This window comes from Dermacentor albipictus, chromosome 7, assembly GCF_038994185.2.
Source record: "Dermacentor albipictus isolate Rhodes 1998 colony chromosome 7, USDA_Dalb.pri_finalv2, whole genome shotgun sequence".
Lineage (NCBI taxonomy): Eukaryota > Metazoa > Arthropoda > Arachnida > Ixodida > Ixodidae > Dermacentor > Dermacentor albipictus.
In genome coordinates, this window is record NC_091827.1 from 101,771,951 (window position 1) to 101,797,217 (window position 25,267).

A 25,267-nucleotide genomic window follows, 5' to 3' on the forward strand; every position below is an offset into this window, starting at 1 on the left:
TCAAAAACTAGCACAAATCAATCAATGAACCAATCGTGGCGCAATAGATACTCGCATGAAGCTTCAAACAAAGTATTTATTTCGTTCGCCGAAAGTACTGAAGCAGCGTAGCCTGCTTGATATTGGCAACCGCGTGCTTGACCACGGCGTCCTCAACATAGTCCAAACGGTCCACAAGAGACGGTCCAGTGCCTTCTATTGCGCCGCAGTAGCGGCGTACAACGGCCAAAGCAGCTACAGCCTCAGTTGCAGTCGGGAGCGGGGCAACATCAGCGCTTGCTGGATCAGCCTCGGCAGCGTCTTCGTTTGGCCGCTCAGCAGTCACTTCTGCAGCGATCTCCACGTCTGTTGACTTCGCCACTGTTCCGGTGCTGTCGTCACCGCCAACGAAGTCCTCAATGCACATGCTGTGTGGCTCAGCACCGACAAAGCGCTCCAACTGTCTCCACGGCCGCCTCGATCACGCGCGCACGGCGGGGGCGCGGGCGCGCGTGATTGAGGCGGCCGGGCTGGCTTACGGCCGGGGAGCGCGCGCTTTAGAGAAGCGCGCGAAGCGCGCGCTCCCCTCGAGACCGGCCGTGGCTGGCTCCAAGCCGCCGCGTGTGTACGCCGCTACGTTCAAATGGCGCCCTCGGCGCAACCGATGTGGGAGCTGTCGTACGCAGCAGTCTGGAACGCCCATCGCGCCGCCGCTATCTTCGAGAGTGTTGCGGGAAAGCTCGCCTCCTGTCAAAAGAGCGCACTTGGTCTGGGGCAGCGGAGTTCGATATATCCATTTTACATCCGGCCCCGTTCGAAATAAAAAATTAAAAATGCATGCGATTTTCCACGTGATATAGAAAGTGTTCGATATACGCAATAATTCGATATATCCATGTTCGATATATCGAGGTTTGACTGTATTTCTCTAGGTTTAGGCAAACTTGGGATCACTCAGTGCGCACTGTACAAAACTGTGCTGCTCTCGACGTCACCACCGCTGTTGCCTATTTGTACACTGTTCCATCGCACCTGCTGCAAGATTTTTGACACGGTGGTGACCCGGCGGAACATTTGACGGCTGTGTGACTCAGGCCCTACTTTATTAACGAGACAAACTATAACAGGCGATGCAGCTTTGAGCACTTGAATTTGGTGGTGAATATACAGTAGAACACCCATGATCGTGGCCATGCAGCAGCGACGTAGGTTCACATGTTCAGTATTTGTTTTCTCATCTTAACACTGAAGCAAACGCTGGCCGACGATTCGCACCGGTTCTGCTATGGCTTGATAGTGATGGTCACATCGGTCACTGTTGCTAGGAAGTCCAACTAGAGAGAATGTTCTCTGCTTTTCACAGGACCTGCCGGTAGTGTCTCCTTTGAGCCCCAGCCACAATGAAGTGCTGTGCTTCATAGAGCACGTAGAGCATCAAGCCTTTGAGTGTGCCCAATCGAGTATGCACAGTTGAGTATGCACAATTATGCACAATCTTGTGCATAAGGTGTTCATACATTACGATGCTGCCCTCCCCTCCAGAGCGCACATTTATGGAATTTTCAGTGTCGCTGATGGTTTCTTACTTTGTAGCTACTGACGGGCTAGTTTCTCATCTGTGACTTTGTTGAAGCAGCGCAGTTGGAGAAAGGTGTTCGTACAACATGAATGACAAGGACATCCACAGGTGCCTGTGCGTGTCCTCATCACACGTTCGTGTAATATTTTTTTCCACGTGTGCTGCTTGACCAAAAGCTTGTTTCCTGACAATAAAATGAGGGAGGATGACAGACAAAAATTTCTGAAATGTGAAGGGCTGCTGAAAACCCACTGAAGAAGCCAGCTAGGCCAGCTCGATATATAGCGTATTTGTGAAATAGTAATAAGGTTGAGAGAACAAGAACGTAAATGTAACTGACTACATTTCAGTACAGTCGAGTCCCGCTAGAACGAAATTGACGGTGCACGAAAAAAAATTCGTAGAAGCGGAAATTTCGTTGTTGTGAAATTCACAAAAATATGGCTAACCTGAACTGGTAAACCACAAACAAACTTTTATTTCCAGAAGTCAAGCAGTGTGGACTGCTTCCCTTTTTTTCCTAGGAGCATCATGACGCGATTTTCGCATTCGGAGAGTAGCTGCATCGCGACGTCGTCATCATGCACAGCCACGCTGTTTCTGATGACATCGAACGCATCCAGTACGCGAGATGTGGCCGGTGGATGCAGGTCTGGCACTTCGTCGTCATCCGACTGCCCCCCGTCGTCGCGGACACTTTTTATGATGTCCTCATCGCTCAATTCTTCACGGGCGATCACATTGACGTCAGCGTCGATGAAATCGTCCAGCTCGACACTGGATGGCACACTTCCGGCACCTTGAAGGGCCACCCAGGACGCAATTACGTCTGCTGGCGGTTGCACTGCTCCGTTGCAGTCAGCAGCATCCTCAGCGGAGTCGATGTCTGGGTCTCCGAGCTTGAAGCCAGCGTGTGTGAAGCAGTTCGCGATAACTGGCCGTCCAGTTGCAGCCCACGCAGCAGCCATCATCTGCAGCGCCATGTACAGGTCTAACTTGGTGTCGCGACCGGTCTCCACGTTCAATAGGAGACGCTGCATCACTCGCTGGCGGTAGGCGCACTTCATTCTTCTAATGACACCTTGGTCAAGTGGCTGTATGATCGAAGTGCAGTTCGGCGGAAAGTACTTAAGCTCCACATTTGTGAGCTCCACATCCAGAATATGATGGGCGGAGCAATTGTCCAGCAATAAGCACACCCGCCGGCCCTGCCTCCTCATGTCACAGTCAAATGACGCGACCCACTCGGAGAAAATGGCCCGCGTCATCCAGGAGCGGCTGTTGGCGACATATTTTATGGGAAGGCTCCTGTTACCTTTAAAGCAACGGGGCCTCGCACTCTTCCCAATGACTAGCGGTGGGCGCTTGTCAGATCCGTCCGCATTGGCGCACAGCAGCACGGTCACGCGCTTCTTACTGTGTTTACCACCGTGGCAACGCTGACCTTTCATTTCGAGGGTTTTTGACGGCAGCATCTCGTAAAACAGGCCTGTCTCGTCAGCGTTGTATATGTCACACTTGGCATAGTCTTTCAACAACGTCGAAACGTTTGTAGAGATCCAGGCGGATGCGCTGCCTTTGTCTGCTGATGCCGACTCGCCAGAGAGCGTCTTGCCGACAATGTCATGGCGGGCCTTGAACCTGCTGAGCCAGCCTGTGCTCGCCTTGAAATCGTCGATTCCCAGCAGGCAAGCGTAATTCAGGGCCTTCTGCTGCACGGCGTTTCCACTGATCGGTATGTTTTTTGCCCTCGTCTCGACAAACCACGCGTACATGGCCTTGTCGAGGTCCTCGTGCGCCGACGGCGTCAGCTTCTTCCGCTTGGCTGATGTGCCCGAAGCAAGAGCTTGCTCTATTGCTTCTTTTGACTTCAAGATGGTGGACAGCGAACTGGGAGAAATCTCAAACTTCTTCGCAACGTCGCCTTTCTTCTCTCCGCTTGCGACTGCGGCCAGGATCCGAGCTTTATCCTTCAGGGATAAAAACTTTCGACATGGCGGCGCCATGTCGGAAAGCACGCTAAAACAGAACGGCTTCTCTGATCAAATCGAATACCGCAACACGTGCACAACACGAACTGCCAATTGCACTAGCACACACCAACGGCGCCGAGATGCAGCATGGTCTGACGAGACGACTGAGCGTCGGCTTTGGATTGTCTGCGGCTAAAAAGTTTCAAGCCAATCCCAAAGGTAGGCCAGTCTCATCGCCGTCGCCATCGAGCAATGGCGGCCCCCATGCTCGGTCATCAACGGCAGTTTCTTGTGGTGCCAACACGCGATGATAACTTTGCAGACGCTTTTTTATGTGCAAAATGTTCGAAATTGCGTTTCCTGCGCGGCAAATTAAGTTTCGAGCCTGGAATTACTTCGTCAGATTTCGTTAAAGCGGAACGGCATAAGAAAAAGTGTTCGTTGTGGTGAGGATATTTATGCATTGACTCCTATGGGCAGCTGACGGGGAACTGAGAATTATTCGTTGAACCGGACATTTCGTTGAAGCGGCGTTCGTTGTAGCGGGGTTCGACTGTAATTGCTAAGTTATTTTTCCCACGGTTGTAATTGGTAACTGCAATTACATTTTCGGATGAAGTAATTGTGGTTGTAAACGGTTACTTTTTCTCTGCAAGTGTACAAGCCCGATTTTGAAGTGGAATTAATGCAACAATGCTCACATACTGATCTTTGGGTACATGTCGAAAAACTAAGGGCACTAAAAATAATCTAGAGCACGCCGCAAGGTATCCCTCATAGACTTTGTGTCACTTTGGACATCAAGATTGATTGGTTGCTCAATCAACCCACCTAATACACAGCATAACTGACCTACACTGAGCATAACAACATACTTTTACTACACCCGGCATATACACAGCTATACATGGTATTTTTATTCTGCCCCATTTGAACCATACACATTGAAGAAGAACTTCAACACTCATTAAACAAGGTAGGAAAATGTTTCCAATCTGTGTAGTGCACATCACCGAGAGCATCAAGACCGTGTGAGTGCCAGCTTATAACTGCCAATGTGGCGGGTCACAACCTCAACCTTGTGTCCCGCCACTTCTCACCTCTCACCCAAACCCAGTAGGCTTAGACACGGGGCCGAAATGAAATAAATGTCTTTCTCTCTCTCTCCATCTATCTCTCAAGTACCACACCACTGTTGTATTACACAGGCTTGCATCAGAGTATTGTTGGCTACTGTGTTCTCTTGGGTCTATCGGCACATCCTTGTTTCAGACATCTCCCCAGAATGGCACTTCCAATTAGGGCTGTGCGAATATTCAAAACTTTCGAATACTGAAGCGAATAATGTCATATTCGATTCGACCTTCGATTCGAATAGGGCTATTCGAAAACTTCGAATATTTTCAAAGTCTTTCGAAGTTTAATAATACTGGTACGCGTACATTTTTTGCAAGTTTGTCTTTCTATATCTACCCTGGGTAGAGCATTTTCATGCCACTTTGCTGACGGAGCCACGACCGCTTGAAAGAAACAAGGCCGTGACCGAGCTTTGAACCTAGCATACGAATTCACGAATGTAAACAATATTGATAACGATAGCGATGGCTCTTCGGAAGTTTTAAAAAAAGCGTTTACTATTGCATTTTTTGGAACTAAATGTAACGTAACTGTAACGTCATCATAATATCCGTAGATATTTATCTACCTAAAGGTACATATTATACCTTGTGATTGTAAGATATAATATAAATTGCCTTAACACCGACAAATAAACAAAAAAGTTTGTCTTAGCGGTAGCAGGTATTTGGTGAAGCAACCATGTGCTTTCTATAGCTTCTTTTTTTAGGCTTGCATTCTTTATTCTATGCTTGCACGTGCCAACGTGGTCGCCGGATGTCTACGTCGCTTCGAGTTATCAAGTTCAGTCACGCGTTAGCTGTTCATTTTGCTCGATTGCGCGCACAGCCGAAGTAGCCAAACCATGAACGAATCGGCGCAGCGGGTGTTCCGGAGTGCCATCTGGGAGTTCTTCGATCGCGGAGCCAGTGACACGATGTGCCGCACGTGCAAGATGCGCCTTAAGACGCCCACGGGCACTACAACCACCCTCGTCAATCACCTAAAGCGTCAGCCTGATCCATTCAAGCAGATCGAGAAGCTCCGTGCTGCCGAAAGCTCGAAAAAGCCTGCGGCCCGAAAAAGACGACGGGCACCGACAAGGCGGACGCAAGTGCTGCTAGCTGTAGCTACTTCAAGCCGATGTTGAAAGGTGACAGTCAGCGTGCAAAAACGTTAACAACGAAGGTTGCACAGTTCCTGGCCACTGGCTTGCACTCTTATTCGATCGTTGAGGAGCCAGGCTTTTTGTCTTTGATGCACACACCAGTGCCCGAGTACAAGGTCCCATCGAGGACTACGTTTTCTCGGAGTGTGGTGCCAGAACTTTACGCCAAAGAAAAAGAACGGATCAAAAGTGAGCTGCGCAATCACTTCAATGACGGGACCCCATGCTACTCGGTGACGACTGACGGGTGGACGTCTAGGCCCGGGGATAGCTACGTCTCATTTACATGCCATCTCTTTGATAAAGAGTTCCGGCTTCACAATTATCACCTTGCATGCCGGCACATGCCGGAAGGCCATACATCTAACAACCTGAAGCGCATCTTCCTTGACTTGGCAAAGGAGTGGGGACTGCCTCAAGATGCTCCAGTTTTCATTGTCACTGACAATGCCAGAAACTTCCTGGGCGCCGCATCGCGAACGGGATGGACAAGTATACAGTGCTTCGCGCATACGTTACAATTGTGCATCCACTGTGCAAAGAAGGACACTCAGAATTTTGAGCAGCTGTGTGTCAAGGCCCGGGCAATTGTAGGGCAGTACAAGAGGAGTTCCCAAGCCAGAAGTCACCTCAAAGAGGTTCAGGTTAGCATGGGCTTAGAGCCCCTTGAAGTGATTCAGGATGTTGCGACGAGATGGAACAGTGAATATGAAATGATGTCACGCCTTTTAAAGCTCCGTGTACCAATTTCCTTGAATCTGTCGGAACAGGACACATTGGAAAACCTGACTTCAAGTGAATGGCATCTGATGGCATCCATCACATCAGTGCTAAAATGTGTTGATGATGCAACAAGAGAGTCTTGCTCCGAAAAGCACCCAACTCTCTCGCAAGTGGTGCCACTAGTGCATTGCATGCAACTTCTGCTCACTCAGCAACAGCAGCGTTGTGGGGAGGAGTCTGCATTTGCAGGAAACCTCCTTCACAGCATGAAGTCCAGGTTTGTTGATATGAAATTGCAGGTGACATATGCCTTGAGCACAGCATTGGACCCCCGATTTAAAGCCGTTTGTTACGACACCACAAGTGAAAAACGGTGGCTGAAAAATCTACTCTGCTCAGCTGTGGAGAAGAGCCTGCCTCAGGGGAGAGACAGCGAAGAGACACGAGCTGTCTCTAGTGATGTGTGGGATGTTTTTGGAGCTTTGGCCTCTACCACCACTTCAAGCACTGGTTCCCAGCGACTTATGGAAGAGGTGGAGGAGTACCTCCATGCACCTGTTCGGCCCCGCTAGGAAAATCCTTTCCTGTGGTGGAAAAATTTCGGCGAAGACAAGTACCCGTCACTGTCCAAGCTAGCTCGGCTATACCTGTCGGTGCCAGCAACCCAAGTGTCAAGTGAGAGGTTGTTCTCGTCCACAGGAAATGTTGTCACCACTAGAAGAGAACACCTTCTCCCCGAGCATGTTGAGCAGTTAGTGTTTATGCATAGCAACATGCACTAGGATGAAAGGCTGGGCAAGCAGTGCACAGTGGTAATAAAATGAAAAATGAAAAGGTCTCGTGCCTCATGTCTGTTTGTCATTGCCTCACATTTATAATGGTTCAGAAAATATAACTGATAAAACAGCCAGCAGAGATCATTGTCAATCCATCAATTTTTCTGTTGTGCACTAGGAGTCCCAAATATTCGCTTCGATTCGAAAATATTCACTTCGCTTCAAAATTATTCAAATTCGATGACTATTCGCTTCGTATTCGCTTCGAAGTGAAAAAGCACTATTCGCAAATGCCTACTTCCAATAAATAAGTAAATCGTTTTGCTTCCAATGACAATAAATTTTACTCAGTATTCATGGTAATTACAGCAGCTCAACACTTATTTCCGCAATATTTTTTTTAACACTTTAAAGTAGAGGTGTGGGCATACAGTCAAACCCGGCTATATCGATCTCGCAAGAAAACGCGTGTCAGATCGATATTGAGCATAATTCGATATAGTAAGCCTGCTAAATAATTAGATGTCATAAATGCACATACCATTTATAAAATCACTTTATTGATGGAATAAGCTTAGTTTCACATGAAATAAACCTGCATTTTCTTCTGCTTGGGCAATTTTGCTGCCTGACGCACGGACTTCTCTACATTGTCTAAGGATTTGGAGCAGCTGAGGCCGCAACCTTCCACATTCGCGCAGAAGCACCGAACTAGTGCGAGCGCACCAATCACTTCGGAGGACGTGGGCAAAAAACAGTTGTTGCTTTCCTCATTGAGCCCAATTTCACTCGTGCTCGGTACAATGTCGGCAATGTAGACTTCGTTTCCAGGCTCTCCCGTGGTTGCGACACCATCTTTTGCACTCACGAACTCATCCACTGTTGATTATATATCTGTCTTCATCAACAGCTTCCGGAAATTCTGACAGCTCGCTCCAAACTTCGGCAACACCGGCAACGGCTTCGTTGTATTCATCAGAATTTACCGTCATCACCGTGCACGCGGAAGCCGGCATGGCTGAAGCAATTTCGGATGAACCACGCGTACACGGCCGTGCGTACGCGTCGCGCGCCACGGACACCAGGTCGCGAGTTTGGCCGCTTTAGCCCTAATCTCCCCCTTATTTTTCAAGATCATGCTGAGTGCTCCTCGGAATCTTGCACACTGCGGGAACATCCTACTTGTCACCGCAATCGATCCAATTTATGATTTCGAGCTCCACGACGAAAGGCAAATTCTGCCGCTCATCGCGGCAACAATGCGAGAGAAGGCCCACAAGACGCATGCACAATGAACCAGAAAAGCAGCGAGACAACTCGCACTTTCGACATCTTGCACAACGAGGGTACAAGAGCCTCTGATTGGCTGTCTGAGCAAGCGCTGCGGGTTGGCCAGGATCATTTTTTGCAGGGGGGTGTTGACGACTCGCTCAATGCAGCGCAGTCACGGTAGGGGAGGCGGTTGGATGGAGCCGCACCGCCGGGTTTCTCCGACACCACGAGGGAAAGCCAACTTCTGGGGGCATTTTCTGGCCGCTTGACGTTCAATATATCGGGAGTCGCTCCTATTTTTGTTCGATGCAAGCGGAATTTTTGCTATATATACTCATTGTAAGTATACCTTGTCCGGAAATTGTTCTATATATAGAATAATTCGATGTAAACGGGTTCAATATAGTCACATTCGACTGTACCGAATAGTGGATTTCAAATCGAGTACCGAATACCAAATCAATAAAGATAACCCAAACATCGAATTGAATACCAGAAAATTTAACACAAGCTTTTATTCTTCCAAGTTGTGTGCAAAAAAAAAAGTGTGCAGCTTGCACTAGTGGTGCAAGGCTGGAGTCACAGCGGAGCTTGTGATCACCTAGCTTTTGCATGGCTTGCTTAAGTTATTTGTAGGTTTTGTGAGGTTACGTTAGGTTTTGCTAAGTTGTTGGTAGGCTTGGCTAAGTCATTTCTAGGTTTTGCGAGGTTATGCTAGCTTGCCAAGTTGTTGTCCCGGGGAGCTTGACCCTGGAAGTTTTCAAGCAGTCGCAGGCCGGAATTGCTTTCTCGGCGACGTCGAGCTTTCAGGCGCCGACTCTTGCGTTCCCTGGATTGAAACTCGGGCCCCTCGACTCGGCGCCGCCTCTACTCAGCCGCAGCTTCGGCGTGGTGTTCCGGATCAGCTCGGCAGCAACGCATCCCCTCTCGTTTGGCAGTACAGCGTTCTTCCTGTTAAGCCGCTTCTTCTTTGGGCATCCGGAGTTTCTTCGGTCTTCCCATGGCAGCAGCATGTACACACAGAGTACCGGCTGTTCCGGCTGTTCGAGCTTTTACTCGCCTGTGACGTCACGACTCCGCTCTACGCGCGTGGGGCGCGGAGGAGGATACATGGCTCGGTGCTCTCGCGGGTGGTTGCTAGGCAGCGCACAGCTGGCTGAGTTTGCTGGTAGTGCTCCATGGCAAAACTAAAAGCTTAAACAGCTCCACTATGAAAACAGTGCTGCCCATGCTCAGGAGACTAATCACAATACTTAACAATAATCTTACTAGCTACCAGTTACTTATCTACCTATGAATCATACATAGTATGCTCTGCTCTTATGAAAGAGAGCACCAAATTATTATGCCTGCACATACGAAGGTCTGTCCAAATGATTCATCAACAGAATGTGTGTCAAGTAGAATTTGGAGCTTTTTCCTGCCTAAAGTTGAATAAATGGCCAATTTGTCCTAAATGCCATTGGGGCTTTCAATTTAATAGTGGGCAATATAGTACACGCTACTGCCTAGAAAGTCAACTGCATACAAAGTTCTATCGCACCACTTGACACTCTTCCGAGCGGTCACTGCCACCGCACGTGTCAACCTTGGTTGCTGCCGGTGGTGAAGAGCTCCCAGATCGGGAGGCCCACGACAAGTTTGTGCAACGCCTCCCCCCCACACCACCCCCTTTTTTTATTGCAATAGAAATTATATGGACACTCTAGGCGCATTTCCGCAGTCGGTGTCACCGTGATGTTCCGTACACATTCCAAGTGCTATACCACCGTGGCCGTGCACTGTATGCAGTAGGTGCGACTGAGAGGTGTGCGAGGGTGAGCCGAGGTGTATGGCTTGATCTCACACACTTAGGTGAGGAAGGCGGGGTGGGAGCGAAAACAATCTTCCACGACGTGCAAGGCACGAGGGAGCAGGGTTTACTCCAGCGGCGGCTGCATGTGGTGCAGCTGAGCACGGCCGCGTGAGCCCTATCTTGAAGAGAACTGCAATGAGTACAGAGTGTAGGTGCACCGATGGCTGATAGCTTCGTGTGTGCTGTGTCCTCGCCGCTTAGTTCACTTGTATCGAGAGACAGCAGGGTGATGAATTTGCTCGCTGTTGCTGCCTCTATTCCTTAGGCCAGCATTTTAACAGCGCGTGCCTGTGCTCGAGTGAGATGTGTTTTGTTTACCTGTGTGCACATGACACCATGTTTGTTAATTTAGTTAGTAGGCTAACGTTTACGAGTTTATGCAGCTGACAAAACTGCTTTCCTTACTTAATATAGCTGTCTACTTATTTCGTATTGAAATCGATGCTTCGCTTCTTGAGCCAAACTATGACTTTTTTTTTAATCGGCGTCTGTTTGTCGTCTGTAATACCCTTGTCACACGGCAAATCCAATGTCATTTACAACGAATGACATTCGCTGATAATGCCATTTGTTTGGTGTCACACGGTAAAACATAAGGACATTTTCGAAACTGACATTTACAAACGAATGAGTTCGCCAAACTCATTCGCATTCGTTTGGAACTGAATGTGTATCCTCGACACCGTGAGTTTATCAGTGTTTCACAAACAGTACATGCTTTTTTTCTTGTTTTAAAAAAAATCACCATTATTCTATCCATTTTATTACCTAATTATTGCTTTAACGACATTGAAGTCCATCCCGTGCATAAATACAGAAAACTACTCTCAGTCCAGTGACGAGACAGCCGTCTTTAGCTTTCGCTGCAGCAGTCGTGTTGGTTCGCACCGGAGCATCGGCCGCGGCCGCTTCAATTGACTTGGCGTAAAAGCGTGCGCGTTTTCCAGTGGCACGCGCCAAGAATGAGGATATTAGAAGCCCGCATGCATATCAGAACGGCGATGACATGCAACTTGCCCTTCTCGTACCACTTTAGCAGATGTAGCGGACGTGCCTATTGTTCTCTCCGCCCTGTTGCTTGCCTTAGCTTTGGCTTGGCTTGGCTCGACTCGACTTCGTTGGCAATGTCGACAAGTTAGTGATCAAACGCTACGGTTTGAAAGCAACGATCACATATTCTGGTGGAATTATTGGAAAATAATTATTGGGCAAAAGTGGGTTTGAGACGTGTCTTTTTTTTTCACTATCATCATTGTCATCATTTTCAAATGACATTAGTTTTCGCCGTGTGACAGCACGCTGTGATAATGGCATTAATCACAACAAATGTCATTTGTTGGAAATGACATAAGATTTGCCGTGTGACAGGGGTATTAGATGCATCTGCAGCCACGGGTCAGCGTGCTGTCACATTATATTTCATTGTGATAGCAATTATACGGACACTCCAGGCACATTTCTGCCATTGCTATAATGTTCCGTATAAAGTCCAAGGGCGATAACATCATCACCACACGCTGCATGTGCGAGTGAAAGTGTGCGAGGGTGAGGTGACGATGAATGCTCAATCGCTCGTACAAGGGAGGAAAGCTGGGAGGAAGCGTGCCATCATCCATCACATGCAAAACATTGGGGGGGGGGAAGATGAAGGAGGAGGGATTCCGGTAGCTGCTAAGTATGGCTCAGCTGATGGGCCCTATCTTGATAGAGATCTGCAATGAGTACAGAGTGTGCACCAAGGGACATAGCTTCGTGCGCGCTGTCTTTTTGACGCTTAGTTCGCGTTGAAGCAAGAGGCAGCACGAAGGTCAATTCACTCGCAGCTGCTGCCATGCTTCCTCACTCCAGCGTTTTGACGGTGAGTTTCGACGATCATTAAGTGAGCTGTGTTCATGTTTGCTTATGCACGCGTGACACCATGCATGTTAATTTAGTCAGTAAGGCAATGTTTACCAGTTTACACGGCTGATAAAACTACTATACCTAGTTAATATAGTTGTCTACTATTTTGCTATCGCAATCTATGCTTCGCCTTTTGGGAGAAACTGCGTCTTCTTGGAGCCCACCATGTAAATCCGGAGCTATAGTCATCTGACGGGTTGCTCGAAGCTACAAAAAGAGGCCGTTGCGCGCCTACGAGTTCAGCGCGTTTGGAAAGGGGCCACCAAACGATACTTCGCAAAGCTGGCGGCCATGAACATGAAACTGTATTCCCTTGCACTTATTTCAGTTGGAAACACAGTTTGCCGGCTTTCTTAGGGTTGCACAACCACTGTGAATGATTTGGCGACCATAACTTTAGTCCTCCACACCCGACGTCACAGCTCCAATTAGGCATAAAGGGTTAGACAGTGTAGCAAATGGCGTGGCCGAGAAGAAAAGTCACCCCAGCCAATGAGATGACGGACAGCAAGTTGTCGTGGAAAGCTTGTCACTCATTTGTTTCTACGGGTGGCTCATCAGTGACCAGTTGCGCGATTAAGCATACAAGTTAAATTGACTAATGTTGAAGCGGCGTTCGGATCTGCAGCTGACCAGTCAGTCACTAGTGCGAGCACGCATGCCATGTTCGCCTACGTGCTATATGCATAGGTGCCATCTACAGGGGGGCTCAGGGGCTCGAGCCCTCTCCGATGTTTCCCGGGAAGGGGGGGGAGGCAGAGCTCCCCCCTTCGCCTGATTTATCAGTAACCAGAGTTTTGTTACCCACATGATTTGAGGTTTCTTTTTAGTTGACTTGACTTTTTCACTTAGAATTGTATTGTGGCTAAAAGCTTCTTTTACTGCATCACTGGCGGTGTGGACGTGCACAGTTTTTAATTGATACTTTCGCTTTATTCCTATGAATCCTGAAAATAAGAGGACAAGCACATTAGAAACACCAGTGGTGGCTACCTCATCCATATTATGAACGGTAGCAGTTGGGGGGGGGGGGGTGAACGGTTCATACAGCTGCGCGAATCACCTTGACTCCGCAAATCAGATTCACCATCATAATCACTGCCTATTTTTATGTCCACTACTCTGTCAGCAATATGTCCAATTACCAGTCTCTCTTACACTATGCGATCTCCAAGATAGGGGTGCAAAAAGACAGCCCAGGAATGAAGACAACACGCATTAAGTTAGCAGCCATCCTTGCTCGCCCTTTAGCACCATGAGTAAGGGGACACTAAAAGGCAACACTGGTAGCCTTTTGAACCTGTTTTCATTTATTTGGCTAAAAAAGCTGAACAATGAAGAAAACTGAGATACATTTCCTATTTCTACCTTTTACACTACAACCTCGGAGCCAATACATCAGTGCTGCTGTGGATATCGAAGTATTTTCTCATATCAAGGCCATTTTGGTACAAAAAGAGTTTTTGAAACTTGCTAGGTTTAGGCGAACATCACTAGATGGCGTTGTCGGCGGAGGTCCATCGCTTGCTTCCGTGCACGAAGTGAGGGCGGCCAGTCTCCCGCTTCGGCGCAGAAAACAACGTCCGCGTCTACCAAAAGATGCATGTGCATGCTTTCGGACATGCTCGATTATTCGGTCTGCTTCGCGGCACCGCGTCTTTTGTTCTTTCGGAATGCAGTGCAGTCCTTCGCTAATAAATTGAGCTTCTGCTGCATTCTAGAAGCTATTTCCACGTGCACTGTGTTGGAGCAACAGGTGGCTCATGAAAACCTGCACTTTTCAACACACTTTGCTGCACTGATTGCACAAGCGCAAGTGCAGTCAAAGTCAAATGGGCCACACATAAAATAAAAAACAGATATGGCAATGCTATGTATACAATTTTGACTACTCAGCCAACTGACAACCATAAATTATTCAGTTGTGCACTCAAGCATGCATTTACGGGATCTGTGCTGCCGTACTGCTCTTCGACAGACATTGTCAACACAGCCATCACCCACAGTTTTGAAAAGAGAGGCACTGGTAACAGAGGCCACATTTGTTAGAGAGCCAAGTACAGTGTTTTATCTGTAAGCCTGAAAAGAGCTCCAGCAGGAACATACCTCAAAGTGCCTCCTGGTATGGGGCAAGGAATGTTTTGCATAGAAAAGGCAAGTGAAAAAGACCTACCTGTCCGTGGCACCCTTGATGCGCACTTGGTCCTCGCATTCCAGGCTCTTCTCTCCCTGCTTCACCTGTGTGGTGTGACAGCAAAGAAATAACTACATGCATTCCTTTTTCAAACGATCATTACATTACATCACAAAGCAACGAGCAGCTTTGCACACAAGTCCCAAACCGCTCTTGTTCCATAGATTCTGTAGCACCTCTCATCAGAAAGGGTATGCAATACCTGTTGCAAAAAGTAAAGAATGCGTCTCATATTAAGGGGCCCCTCTTCTCACAGATACTCCTGAACAAAAACATTTTGAATGCACCTGATCAGCTGTCAAATTCTGCCATTGCAATGTCCTCACAACTTCTTCCCCCCCCCCCCTTTTTTTTTGTCATTCGAATGACGTTCAAAAATGCATGCTGCCATGCCCAAGCAGAACGATTCCTGCCATGCTCCACTCATCGTCACGACAAGCGTTTGCATCTACACAACACTGAGACGGTTGGGTTCGACTTTTCATTGGGCTGCATAATCTCAGAGAGGCCAGAGTATTGGTCCAGTGGTATCATTCTCTGCCACCAGATCACACTCTTGCACCATCTGTTACGAGATTTCTTTACTTCGGTTCTGCTAGAGGCATCGCTTAGTCATGACCTCTAAAGAAATAAAGCCGACGCCCATTGTATTCAAAAGTGCATTCAAGGTGGCGTCACCATATTGAAGTTACCGCACTTTCATTTTCGCATACTTCATCGCTTAGAAAGCCTCTGCTGATGGTAAGATTGATTTTCTGGCACACAATCTAATCTACCAATCCAGCTGCAACGTTACCCTTTAGCATCCTTTTACAGTAAAACCTCGTTAAACCGTACCCGCTTAAACAGTAGTTTCGGTTTAAAAGTAGTAAAGTCAATTCCCCGACTCAACGGCCATTGAACATCATGTATTTTGTATCCGCATAAACCGTACCAGCTTATTGCGTACGCATCGGTTAAAACGTAGCGTTTCCACTTTTCGTCGCGCAAACACGGCGGTGCGTCGTCTCTATCGGGCGGCCCGACAGAACAACAAGCCTCAGAGATCGGTACAACGGCCTCCAAGCGCCCTGTGCGTTTGCACGTGAAGCCGCATCAACATCAACATCATTTCGACGCCGCAAAGAGAAGCAATGGCATTAATTCAAGCCAAGATAGCAAAAGTTGGGGTACAGTGGATGTTAGAGATACGAAAAAAAGACAGGAATGCCTCTAAGAAATTTTGGGAACACATTAGGCAACAGAATAAGAAGACAGAGGTGGTTCAGCACTCACTGACCACGCCAGATGGAACAAAGGTAGAGGGAGAGGAAGCTCAGGAATATATTAGGTTAACAATAGAGGCAGCATTTGCAGAGCCAGTGGGTAACGAAATGGAAAATAATGACAACAGCAGGACAGAATTAGAGGAGGAGTACAGAAGGATGACAAGTAAGGAATGGGACAGAATTGAACACAAGGTCCCAGTGGGAACAGCGACAGGACCTGACGGCATACCTATGAAATTGATAAGCATATTAGGCCAGAAAAGTAAACTAAAATTACGACAACTTATTGAACAAATAGTAGTAGGGGGAGAGGTTCCACAGGACTGGAAATCAAGCAGAATGTTATTAGTTTACAAAGGTAAGGGAAGCAAGGACAACATTAAATCCTACAGGCCAATAACTATCACATCAGTCATATACAGAGTAGCAATGCAGGTGGCGAAGGAGAGAATGGAGGAATGGGCAGAACGAGAAGAAATCTTGGGAGAACTGCAGAATGGATTTAGAAGGAACAGAAGGCTAGATGATAATTTATTTGTTATAACACAGTGCATAGAGATAGCGACAGCCAGGCAGAAACCACTATGGATAGCCTTTTTAGACATTAGAGGAGCTTATGATAATGTAAACCGAGAAAAGTTATGGAGCCAGTTGAGGGAATATGGTCTAGAGAGAAAGATGATAGAGTTTCTACAACAAGTTTATACAGATAATGAGGTAGAGATAACATGGGAGGAGGAAACTACAAAGCCAGCTAAAATAAGAAGCGGTCTCAGACAGGGCTGTCCATTGTCACCTCTGCTTTTTATGATCTACATGAGCCAAATGGAAAAGAGACTAGAACAGAGCACAATAGGAACCGACATAAGCTATATGCTGGAAGGGCAGAAGGTAGTTCAAGTACTAGCAGGACTGATGTATGCAGATGATATAGTACTGCTTGCTGACACCCGAGAAGGACTACAGGAACTAATGAGCATATGTGTAGAGGAGGGAGAAAAATTGGGACTCCAATTCAGTAGAGAGAAGTCTGGGGTAATAGTATACAATGCAGAAAGGGGGGAACCATTGGAAATACAAAGCACTAAGATTGATCATGTTCAAAAATACAAGTATTTGGGCATATGGCTAAACGAGGGCAAAAAGTACTTGGAAGAACAGGAAAAAACTATGATTGAAAAAGTGAAAAGGAACTCGGCTGTAATGAAACACAAGGCACTTTGGAACTATAATAGGTACGAGGTGGTTAGGGGCGTATGGAAAGGGGTTATGGTACCTGGCCTCACATTCGGAAATTCAGTACTGTGCATGAAATCGGAAGTTCAGGCATGCATGGAAACGAGACAGAGAAGTGTAGGCAGGTTGGCCTTAGGAGCACACGGGAACACCCCTAATGAGGGAGTGCAGGGGGACATGGGATGGACGTCATTTGAAGGTAGAGAGGCAATAAGTAAAATAAAATTTGAACAGAGACTCTCAGCACTGGAGGAAAAAAGGTGGGCAGGAAAAGTGTACAAATATCTGTACATGAAAAGTTTGAACACAAAGTGGACACTCCGAACGAGGAAGCTGAGGAATAGATACCTACAGCCGAGGGAGGGGATCCAAAGTGGTTCTAGTGTGGGAAAGGAGGTGAAGGAGACGGAAAGAAAAATGTGGGAAGAAAGAATGCTTGGAAAGCCATCGCTATCAATGTATAGGTCACAAAAACAGGAGATTAAGAGAGAGCTCTTATTTGATAACTCGCGGGGCAGCTCACTATTATTCGAGGCTAGGACGGGGGTTTTGAGGACGAAAACATACAGGGATAAATTTGAAGACGTGGACCTTCGGTGCGCAGCTTGCGGAGCCGAAATGGAGACCACTGAACATATAGTGCTGAGATGCACAGCCCTTCGCCCGACCCTGGCAGAGGGAACAGAGGCAGATATGGAAGGGGCATTAGGTTTTCCCGGGGAACGAGGGTAAATAGACGAGAAAAGAGTGGCAGTAACGAAGGGGAGGCTAGAGGATTGGTGGAGGAAGTCAAGGGATAGATAATAACATAAATCAGGGACAAAATGTTTCCTCTACTGTTTTAGATAGTTATCTTGGGGGGGGAGTAAAAACTAAGTTGAAAAAAAAGAGGATATAAAGATAGGAAAAAAAAAGAATAATAATAAAATAGGAGGGGGGAGCAAAAGGCTAGGTGGCGCCAGCCGCCGCCCGTTACAAAGGGTATAGCCGCCATCCATCCATCCATCCATCCATCCATCCATGGACGCCGTGCCAGAGAGCGTTGTGGCGTCGTGCAAGCGAGGACTCGCGTCATGCCGAAGCTAGGATAAAAAAGACGCCGGGTGCTCAGCATAGAAGAAAAATTAGACATCGTCCGTGTTACCGAACGTGACACGAAAACGTCGGCGCTGGCCCGCGACATGGATCTGCTGTTGACTACTGTGTGTGGCATTTGGAATGCGAAGTTGCTCGGCAGCGCTGTTGTGACCGCGAAGAGATATGTCGGCTACGAGGTTCGACTTTTCACCATCGTTGCCGCTGTTGTTGCCGAAGTTTCAACTAGCGACAGTGATGAGGACGACACGGAAAGCGACAGCGGGCCCGACAGTGGCAGAAGCTGCGCGTTACGTCAGCCTCATGAATGCGATCGTCGCAAGGAGAACAGGGGCGCGATAACGTAACTATTCCAAACGAAAAGTTTTCCGAACTCCGGCACCCGGCAATGAAAAAGGCGCCCCGGGACTTATGCAGCACTACTGCGCGTGTGCACGGAGAATACGTAACGCCAACGAGGAATCTGCCGTGCGAGTGTTTGCCGAGAGGAGGGGGGCTGGCTGAGAAGCTGGCACGCAGCTTCAGCAAGTTTGAGGCCGCTGTCGTCGTGCTAGGCCGCCGCGACATCAAATGAAAATAACACTTACGTCCCGCGAAGTGAATAAATACTGCATGTTTTTTTCCCCTTTCATCGCACTCTCTCTGAGTTCCGTTTTCGACAGGTAAGTGGGCGATCTCATGCTATTTCGCTTAAACAGTACTACCGTTTAGTACGTACTTTTTCCGAGCTCCGGCCGACTACGGTTTAACGAGGTTTCACTGTAATGTAAACATAACAGTGAAACATGAACAGTTTTTATGCTACAGCATTAACCCCTTAACTGCCGATGCTGAGGCTCTGGTGCTGATGACGAGCTAACTCATCACGAACTTTGTGCTATTTGTGTGTATGTGTAGCTCCCCCCCCCCTCTCCTCGCGTCTCGACTGTGTACACTTGAGAACTGGCAACCCTAATCACAAGTTGTATTCCTAAATGCACAAGTGCAGAATTAACAAGGTTTTAATGAGTCCAACTTAGATTAGATGTATTTACAGCATTGTGCCTTTCGTTTTAAAAGGTGTATGTTACATCTTATTATTACAATGTAAAAAACTTACATTAAGATGTTGTGTTGCTTTTGAATAAAAATTATGGTGTTTAGTGTCCTGAAGCTACACTATTGCTTACGTTAACAACTGTAGTGGGGAGCGTCCAGATTAATTTGGCCATCTGGAGCTCCTTAATGTGCACCCAAACGATGGCACACAACTGTTTTCGCATTCCATTTCCCCCAGAATCTGGCTGCCACAGCTGGGAGTCGAACCCATGACCATGTGCTCAGTAGCAGAAAGCTATAGTCACTGAGGCACTGCAGCGGGTACCTTGGAAAGTGCAACGATGAAACAACAGTGACAATCATTGTATGGTGGCACACATAAAGTACTTCTGCAAGCATGCTATTTGGCAAGATTCCTAGTGATTGCTGTGCAAAATCTGAGCCTGGTCCTGCTCAGATTTCACATGGTGGTGCAATTATGTAGTGCATATAATCCTCCAGTCTGGCGTTACTCAGCATTCTCTCTTACTGCCCTTGCAATCTGAGATCTCACCTTGTCAATACAGGGGCAGCCTCGCAGGCCTGATATGGAGAACTGGTTCACATCGGTTAGACTCAGGTATGTATGGAGCAGGACTGTGAATGCAAACTCTGCATCACCTGCAGCAACAACAAATGCACAAAACGGCACCAGCTATCATTAGGAACGTAAAAAGGTCTGAAACAAAAAAAAACTGGCAAAACGAAAATATTCGTGAAAGGAAATAGTGTCAAGAGGTGCAGATGGAAACAATGCACCAAATTATCGATTGCAATGCACCAGGAGTGGCATTCTCCGTCATTAACATTTAGGGATACCTTCACGAGATATTGCAGGACTAGCGTCAAAGGTGTTGACATCTACGGGCAACAGTGTTTCTGCCACTGTGCTAAGAGATCAATCTTGGCCCCGATGCATGCGGTACTAGCCACGCAAAGTCTCTCGAAAGTGAAAGTATCCCTGAAAGTGATTGTTGAAGAATATGGCCCCACCAGTTTGTAGCATTCACAGTGTATTGCATTGATGTCTTGTCATTTCACGGATATAGATTCACTCAGTCGCTGACACGTGGCATTGCATATTTTTGGAACTTATAAAAGGGATCAAGTGTTGAGGGTATGAACTACACAGGTAGATTAGGAACAATGGTGACAGATGATATGCGGCCTTTAGCACAACCACGGCTGTACATATCACCTGCAGTGGGATGTTAGTGGCTGAGTGATTATATTAGCAGCATGTCAGTGGACATTTCGTGCAGTTTAAGGGCGCTTCCAAAATTGCCCTAAAGGAGCTCGGAGTTGAGACATGTTTGTTTTATTTGAGATGTACTGCAGAAACACTCACACACTTGTATATTTAGGGGCACATTAAAGAACCCTGGGTGGTCAACATAGATCTGAAGCCCTCCAGTACAACGTCTGTCATAGCTTGCGTGTTATTTTGGAACACTGAACCCAATAAATCAATTCAAGAGAAGGGCGCAGGCAGTGTTCAGTTAAGAAATACAAGGAGCAAAAGGCTACCATTATGCCTGCAGTGACAGCACAGGGACACATGCCAGCACCCTTCACGAGCTTCGGAAGGAAGACCTTACTGACAGTCACCTTTCCACGTGGCATCCAGTACCGGTTCAAGGAGTGGGTTAGACGACCTTGGAGCATATGCTCGAGTGTACTGCAACTGTTTCGGGACCAGTAATGCTTTCCTTCCTACTAAAAAATGGGGGGCTGACAGATAGACTAGCACATGTGGTATGAAGGTTGTAAACAGGGGTAAGTTTATACCTTCCTACTGGAGGTGGGCAAATATCAAAAATTTTTAATATGAATCAAACACAAACAGTATATGTCAAATATCGTATTTACTCGCATAATGATCGCACTTTTTCGTCAGAAAAAATTGACGCAAATTCAGGGGTGCGATCATTATGAGAGTTAAATTTTCCGCGAAAAGAAAAACAAATTTTTTTCGGCCCGCGTTTGCTGCGGGATGCAGGTGCAGGACACCAAAACAAAATGGCGGCCGGCGGAGCAAGCCGAACGCGCTGAACGCGATTTTTGTTTTCTTCTCGTGAGTACATTACGTGCATTGAAACAGTTTTTTCCGTATCAGTAATGAATAATATCGTTAATATCGGCAAGTTTGAGGCAATAACGTAGCCATGTCCACTTTGAGGGGGCAGAAATAGATGGGCGCACTTAGCTGCCAGTGACATAGATACACATGGCGGGTATGCTGCGAAAAACAGCAGCATCTGTCTTCACTGCTATCCTAATACCACACGTTTGCGCTAAGGGTGGGTGAATATCTTGCCTTATCTTAGCTGTGTTAGAAGCGTTGGCATATGAATAAGGTACATTTTTAACGTATCAGTGTAAACGTGGCTACTATCGTTGCTGCTCGTGATTTGTTGCGTGCCCACGAGTGCAGATGAGAAGAATCGAAAGGTGCCTTTTTTGTTGTTGTTGTTGACCACAAACATTATAAAGCCTACACATAATAAAGGCAAGTTTGGCTGTACCACTTTTTGTGATGGAAGTGCGGAAAGTGATGAAAGTAATGAAATGAGGCATCTGCTTAAGAATGTTTGGTGCGTGCAGACTGCTTGGTTTGTCTTGAAGAGTCATTTGCGTAGCATTCGACAGATGGTAAGCATGATCATTATTAGCTAGACTTGGCACACGACATATAGCTGCAGCAAGTTCAGGATGCGATCATTACATGGGAAATAAAAAAAATCGCATTTTGACGACAAAATTCAGGGGTGCGATCATTACGCGAGTGCAATCATTATGTGAGTAAATACTGTATTGAATAGAATATTGAATATAGAGGCATATACAAATTTACAGTAAGGATATTCGTTTCTACAAAATTACGTACCATGCCTGGGCTGACAAGCCCAAAAAAAGGCAACTGACTATCAAGGACAGAGAATAAGTTTTCAATACAAGACGAGTAATTGTCATTAAAAACTGCACGAACAGCCTCTCAACATTTTTAGAGAATGGTTCCTAATAACTTTTCTAGGAATTAATGACTGCTGTATCGAATACAGCATTACAAAAATGATAAATACACTAAAATTCTTCTTAAAGAACACTTCTACAGTGAAATCACCTGTATAACAAAGAATTCATTATGCCCCAGCTGCATTCCTATGTTTCATATGTATTGTGGACACCTCTATGCTGCAGACCATTGCAATGAATTAGCCTGTACAATGAAAGAATTTAGGTAACCCCGACAGGTTATTTGCTGCTTTAAGCGAACACCACTGCCTCCCATAGATGTCACCAAAGTGCGCCATGGGTGTACTTCGTGCTAACAGCAGCGCTAGCAACGCACTTGACGAGTGGGATGATGTCAGAAGTAGTCATGTTGCACTGCTCCAGGAATCGCTCAAATTGTAGGCTGCTTGTTGTAGCTCATCAACAGGTGCGAAGGCTGTTGAATATGTTGTAGTTGATGACAATGTGATGGTGCAATCCTACAGCTGACGACCAATGACGTCTTCAAAGCCAGCTAGAGTGGAAAGGACGCCAGTGTCAGCAAAAGCAACAGTGATGAAGATCCTGTACATGAACTAACAATTTTGACGGTAAAGGAGAAGGTAGCAGCATTTGAAGATCTACAATTTTACTTTGTGCAGCTCCTGTGTTTTGGAGCAGAGCATGCTGTGAACCTCGATGCAACAATGTTAGGTGCAGTCGCACATTCTGTTCACAATAAAAATTCTGTCCACTAAGTCTCTCGTAAATTCATGTTAAATAAAGGTATTTTATTCAAGATGCTTAGTGTGCTCCAGTGTGAGCGGTGTGGTGTACATTCATTACAATGAAGGATTTTGGTGCTCCCGAGCCCTTTGTTATAGAATAGGTTTTGAAGAAAAGATTAGGCAGATCCCACACATTGTGGGAATCACGTCACAGTCACATCATTCACATCACAAGTCACATGACTGATTTGTCTGTGATCATGTCCGTCGTGTGACTACAGCAAAAAGAGAAGGGGGGGGGGGCAGAGAGCCGCTGGTCAAAGGCACAACGTGCGCAAGTCGTGCATCCCCAAATAGAGAGTTTTCTGAAAATATCTGAGCGTTGTTGTATGCGGTTATTTCCAAGCTTAGGTGTGCAGATATTCAATTTTTTTTAGGCTGATGTAATTGGGGGTGTGGTTTACAAGAGGAAAAAAATATGCTACCCAATGGCACACGCCCAGTGACGCAACTTTGCGTCACAGAGGGTCATCGAAGAGCAGCGCATACCTAGTGGCCCATGCCGAGTAACTCTAGATGTTCCAGTGGTTGGTTTAAAGCCGGGTTCCCTCAGCACAACAGCTCGATGCTCTAACCAATTGACCGTAGACTACACAGCGACCCAGGTTAGCGAGAAACTGGTTACACACACACACCCACAGAGAAAAAATGTGTGACGTTTTACTTCATGAACACGGGTTACATGCAAGCATATGGACGCCACAAACGTGCACAGCAAGCACCACAGCGGCACAACACAAACTGAAAGGGCACGACCGCGGTCGCGAACACTACATTGACCTTGACAGTGTGGTGCCTGTTGTGCCACAGGGAAAGTGCCATTGCTACACATGCAAAGAAGAGACACCACGAACATGCACAGCAAGCACCGCGGCATCTAAGCAAAACACTATGCACGAAGGTGAGCTTTCTGGTTGAAACACGGCCTCTTGATAGGGTCGATCTTATCATTCCGCACTTTTAATATTTAAGTCTGAGAAGATTTAACATAAGAGGCATGTGATGTCGGTGTTTTGTTTCGTGACATTTCTTTGTAGGCAGTCATTCTCAATATTCCGATGAATAACTTTATAAAGAATGTAGGACAAAGTATAAGCAACTTTAGTGATAGAAGGAACAACTTTAGTGCTGTATAGAATGCTTCGAGGCCTCAGACAAACACCGCCAATTTCAAGACCTGGCCAGTTACGCTTTCACATAAAATTCCCCCACAAATACAATACTCCGTAATGCGAAATTTGAGCACAGCTCTATGCGTGTTTTCATTCTGCGATATATTGGCTGGCCCAGACAATCTGTCTCACGTGGCACGTTCCAAACGAAGCAAAGTATGGTGTAAAGTATTTAACTTTTTATAACTTCTTGTCCATAGAAGACCATATATTTCGAACTTTAAAATAATGAAGTGTGTTTGTACACAATTTCAATACCAAAATACGCACTTCGAGCCTAGCTGCCGTATCTTCCTCCATGTGCTGCAGTACGTGGGCTTAGGCAATGCTTCCTCTGGCTTAGGTTGGTGCACCGTTCGGCTTCCCGTTTTCTGCTTCCATGCTCTATCAGCATGGAAGTGCCAACTGTAAAGACATGGCGAGTTCATCACAATGCCGCAATTCAAAGGAAAGCGATCATGCGTGCGGAGACTTGGCGGAAATCGGGCCGTATCACGGGTGTTCGGAGTTCCCAAAACTTGCGTGCAGGACTGGCGCAAACAGGAGAGACGCCAGCAGCTGCTATGTATGGGGCGGCCTATCTTGAACGCGATCTGCGATGGAGATGGAGTCTATGCATCTAGGCGCACCGCACTGTGTTCTCGTCCCTTCGTTGGCGTCGATGCGAAAGACCGCACAAAAGTAAATTCCCTCACTCCTGCTACCGCACTTCCTCACTCCAGAGTTTAGAGTTTCCGCAGTCACCGAGTAAGACGTGCTCATGTTTGCTTGTGCGCGCGTGACACCATGCTTGTTAATTTAGTTAGTAAGCAAATGTTTAAAAGTTTATACAGCCAATAAAACTACTATATCCTTACTTTTCTTATAGCTGTCTACTAATTTGCTATCGTTATCGATGCTTCACTTTTCAGACAAAACTGCGACTTCTTTTTATTTATCACAATTTTAGTGGATTGGGAGCAAATATTTTTTTTTTTTCCAAATGAGAGAAAGTTGTATTTTTGCATGAAAGAATGAGGTGCGCAGTCCTGTAAAAGACTTCTCTTTTTTTAAGTCACAGAAGACGGGTGCGCATTACAATCGAGGGCACGTTAGAATCG

At 46.7% G+C, this 25,267-nt stretch overlaps 2 protein-coding genes across 3 annotated transcripts in view; both read right to left on the reverse strand.

Annotated features, from left to right (window-relative positions):
* The window catches only part of LOC135917210 (uncharacterized), an 81,214-nt gene that overhangs the window by 20,311 nt on the left and 35,636 nt on the right, over positions 1-25,267 (reverse strand). For both annotated transcript variants that reach the window (XR_010569226.2, XM_065450733.2), the window contains exons 7-8: positions 19,728-19,834; positions 14,517-14,581 (exon numbers count right to left, since the gene is read on the reverse strand). Coding sequence is in view for 1 of the 2 variants with exons in the window: in XM_065450733.2 (XP_065306805.1) it covers positions 14,517-14,581; positions 19,728-19,834 (172 nt within the window). In the remaining variant the exon portion in view is untranslated. The remainder of the gene's footprint in view (positions 1-14,516; positions 14,582-19,727; positions 19,835-25,267) is intronic.
* On the reverse strand, positions 2,035-3,086 carry LOC139047442 (tigger transposable element-derived protein 6-like). Its single transcript, XM_070521262.1, has one exon. The coding sequence runs from the start codon at positions 3,031-3,033 to the stop codon at positions 2,035-2,037; it is 999 nt and encodes a 332-aa protein (XP_070377363.1). The 5' UTR covers positions 3,034-3,086.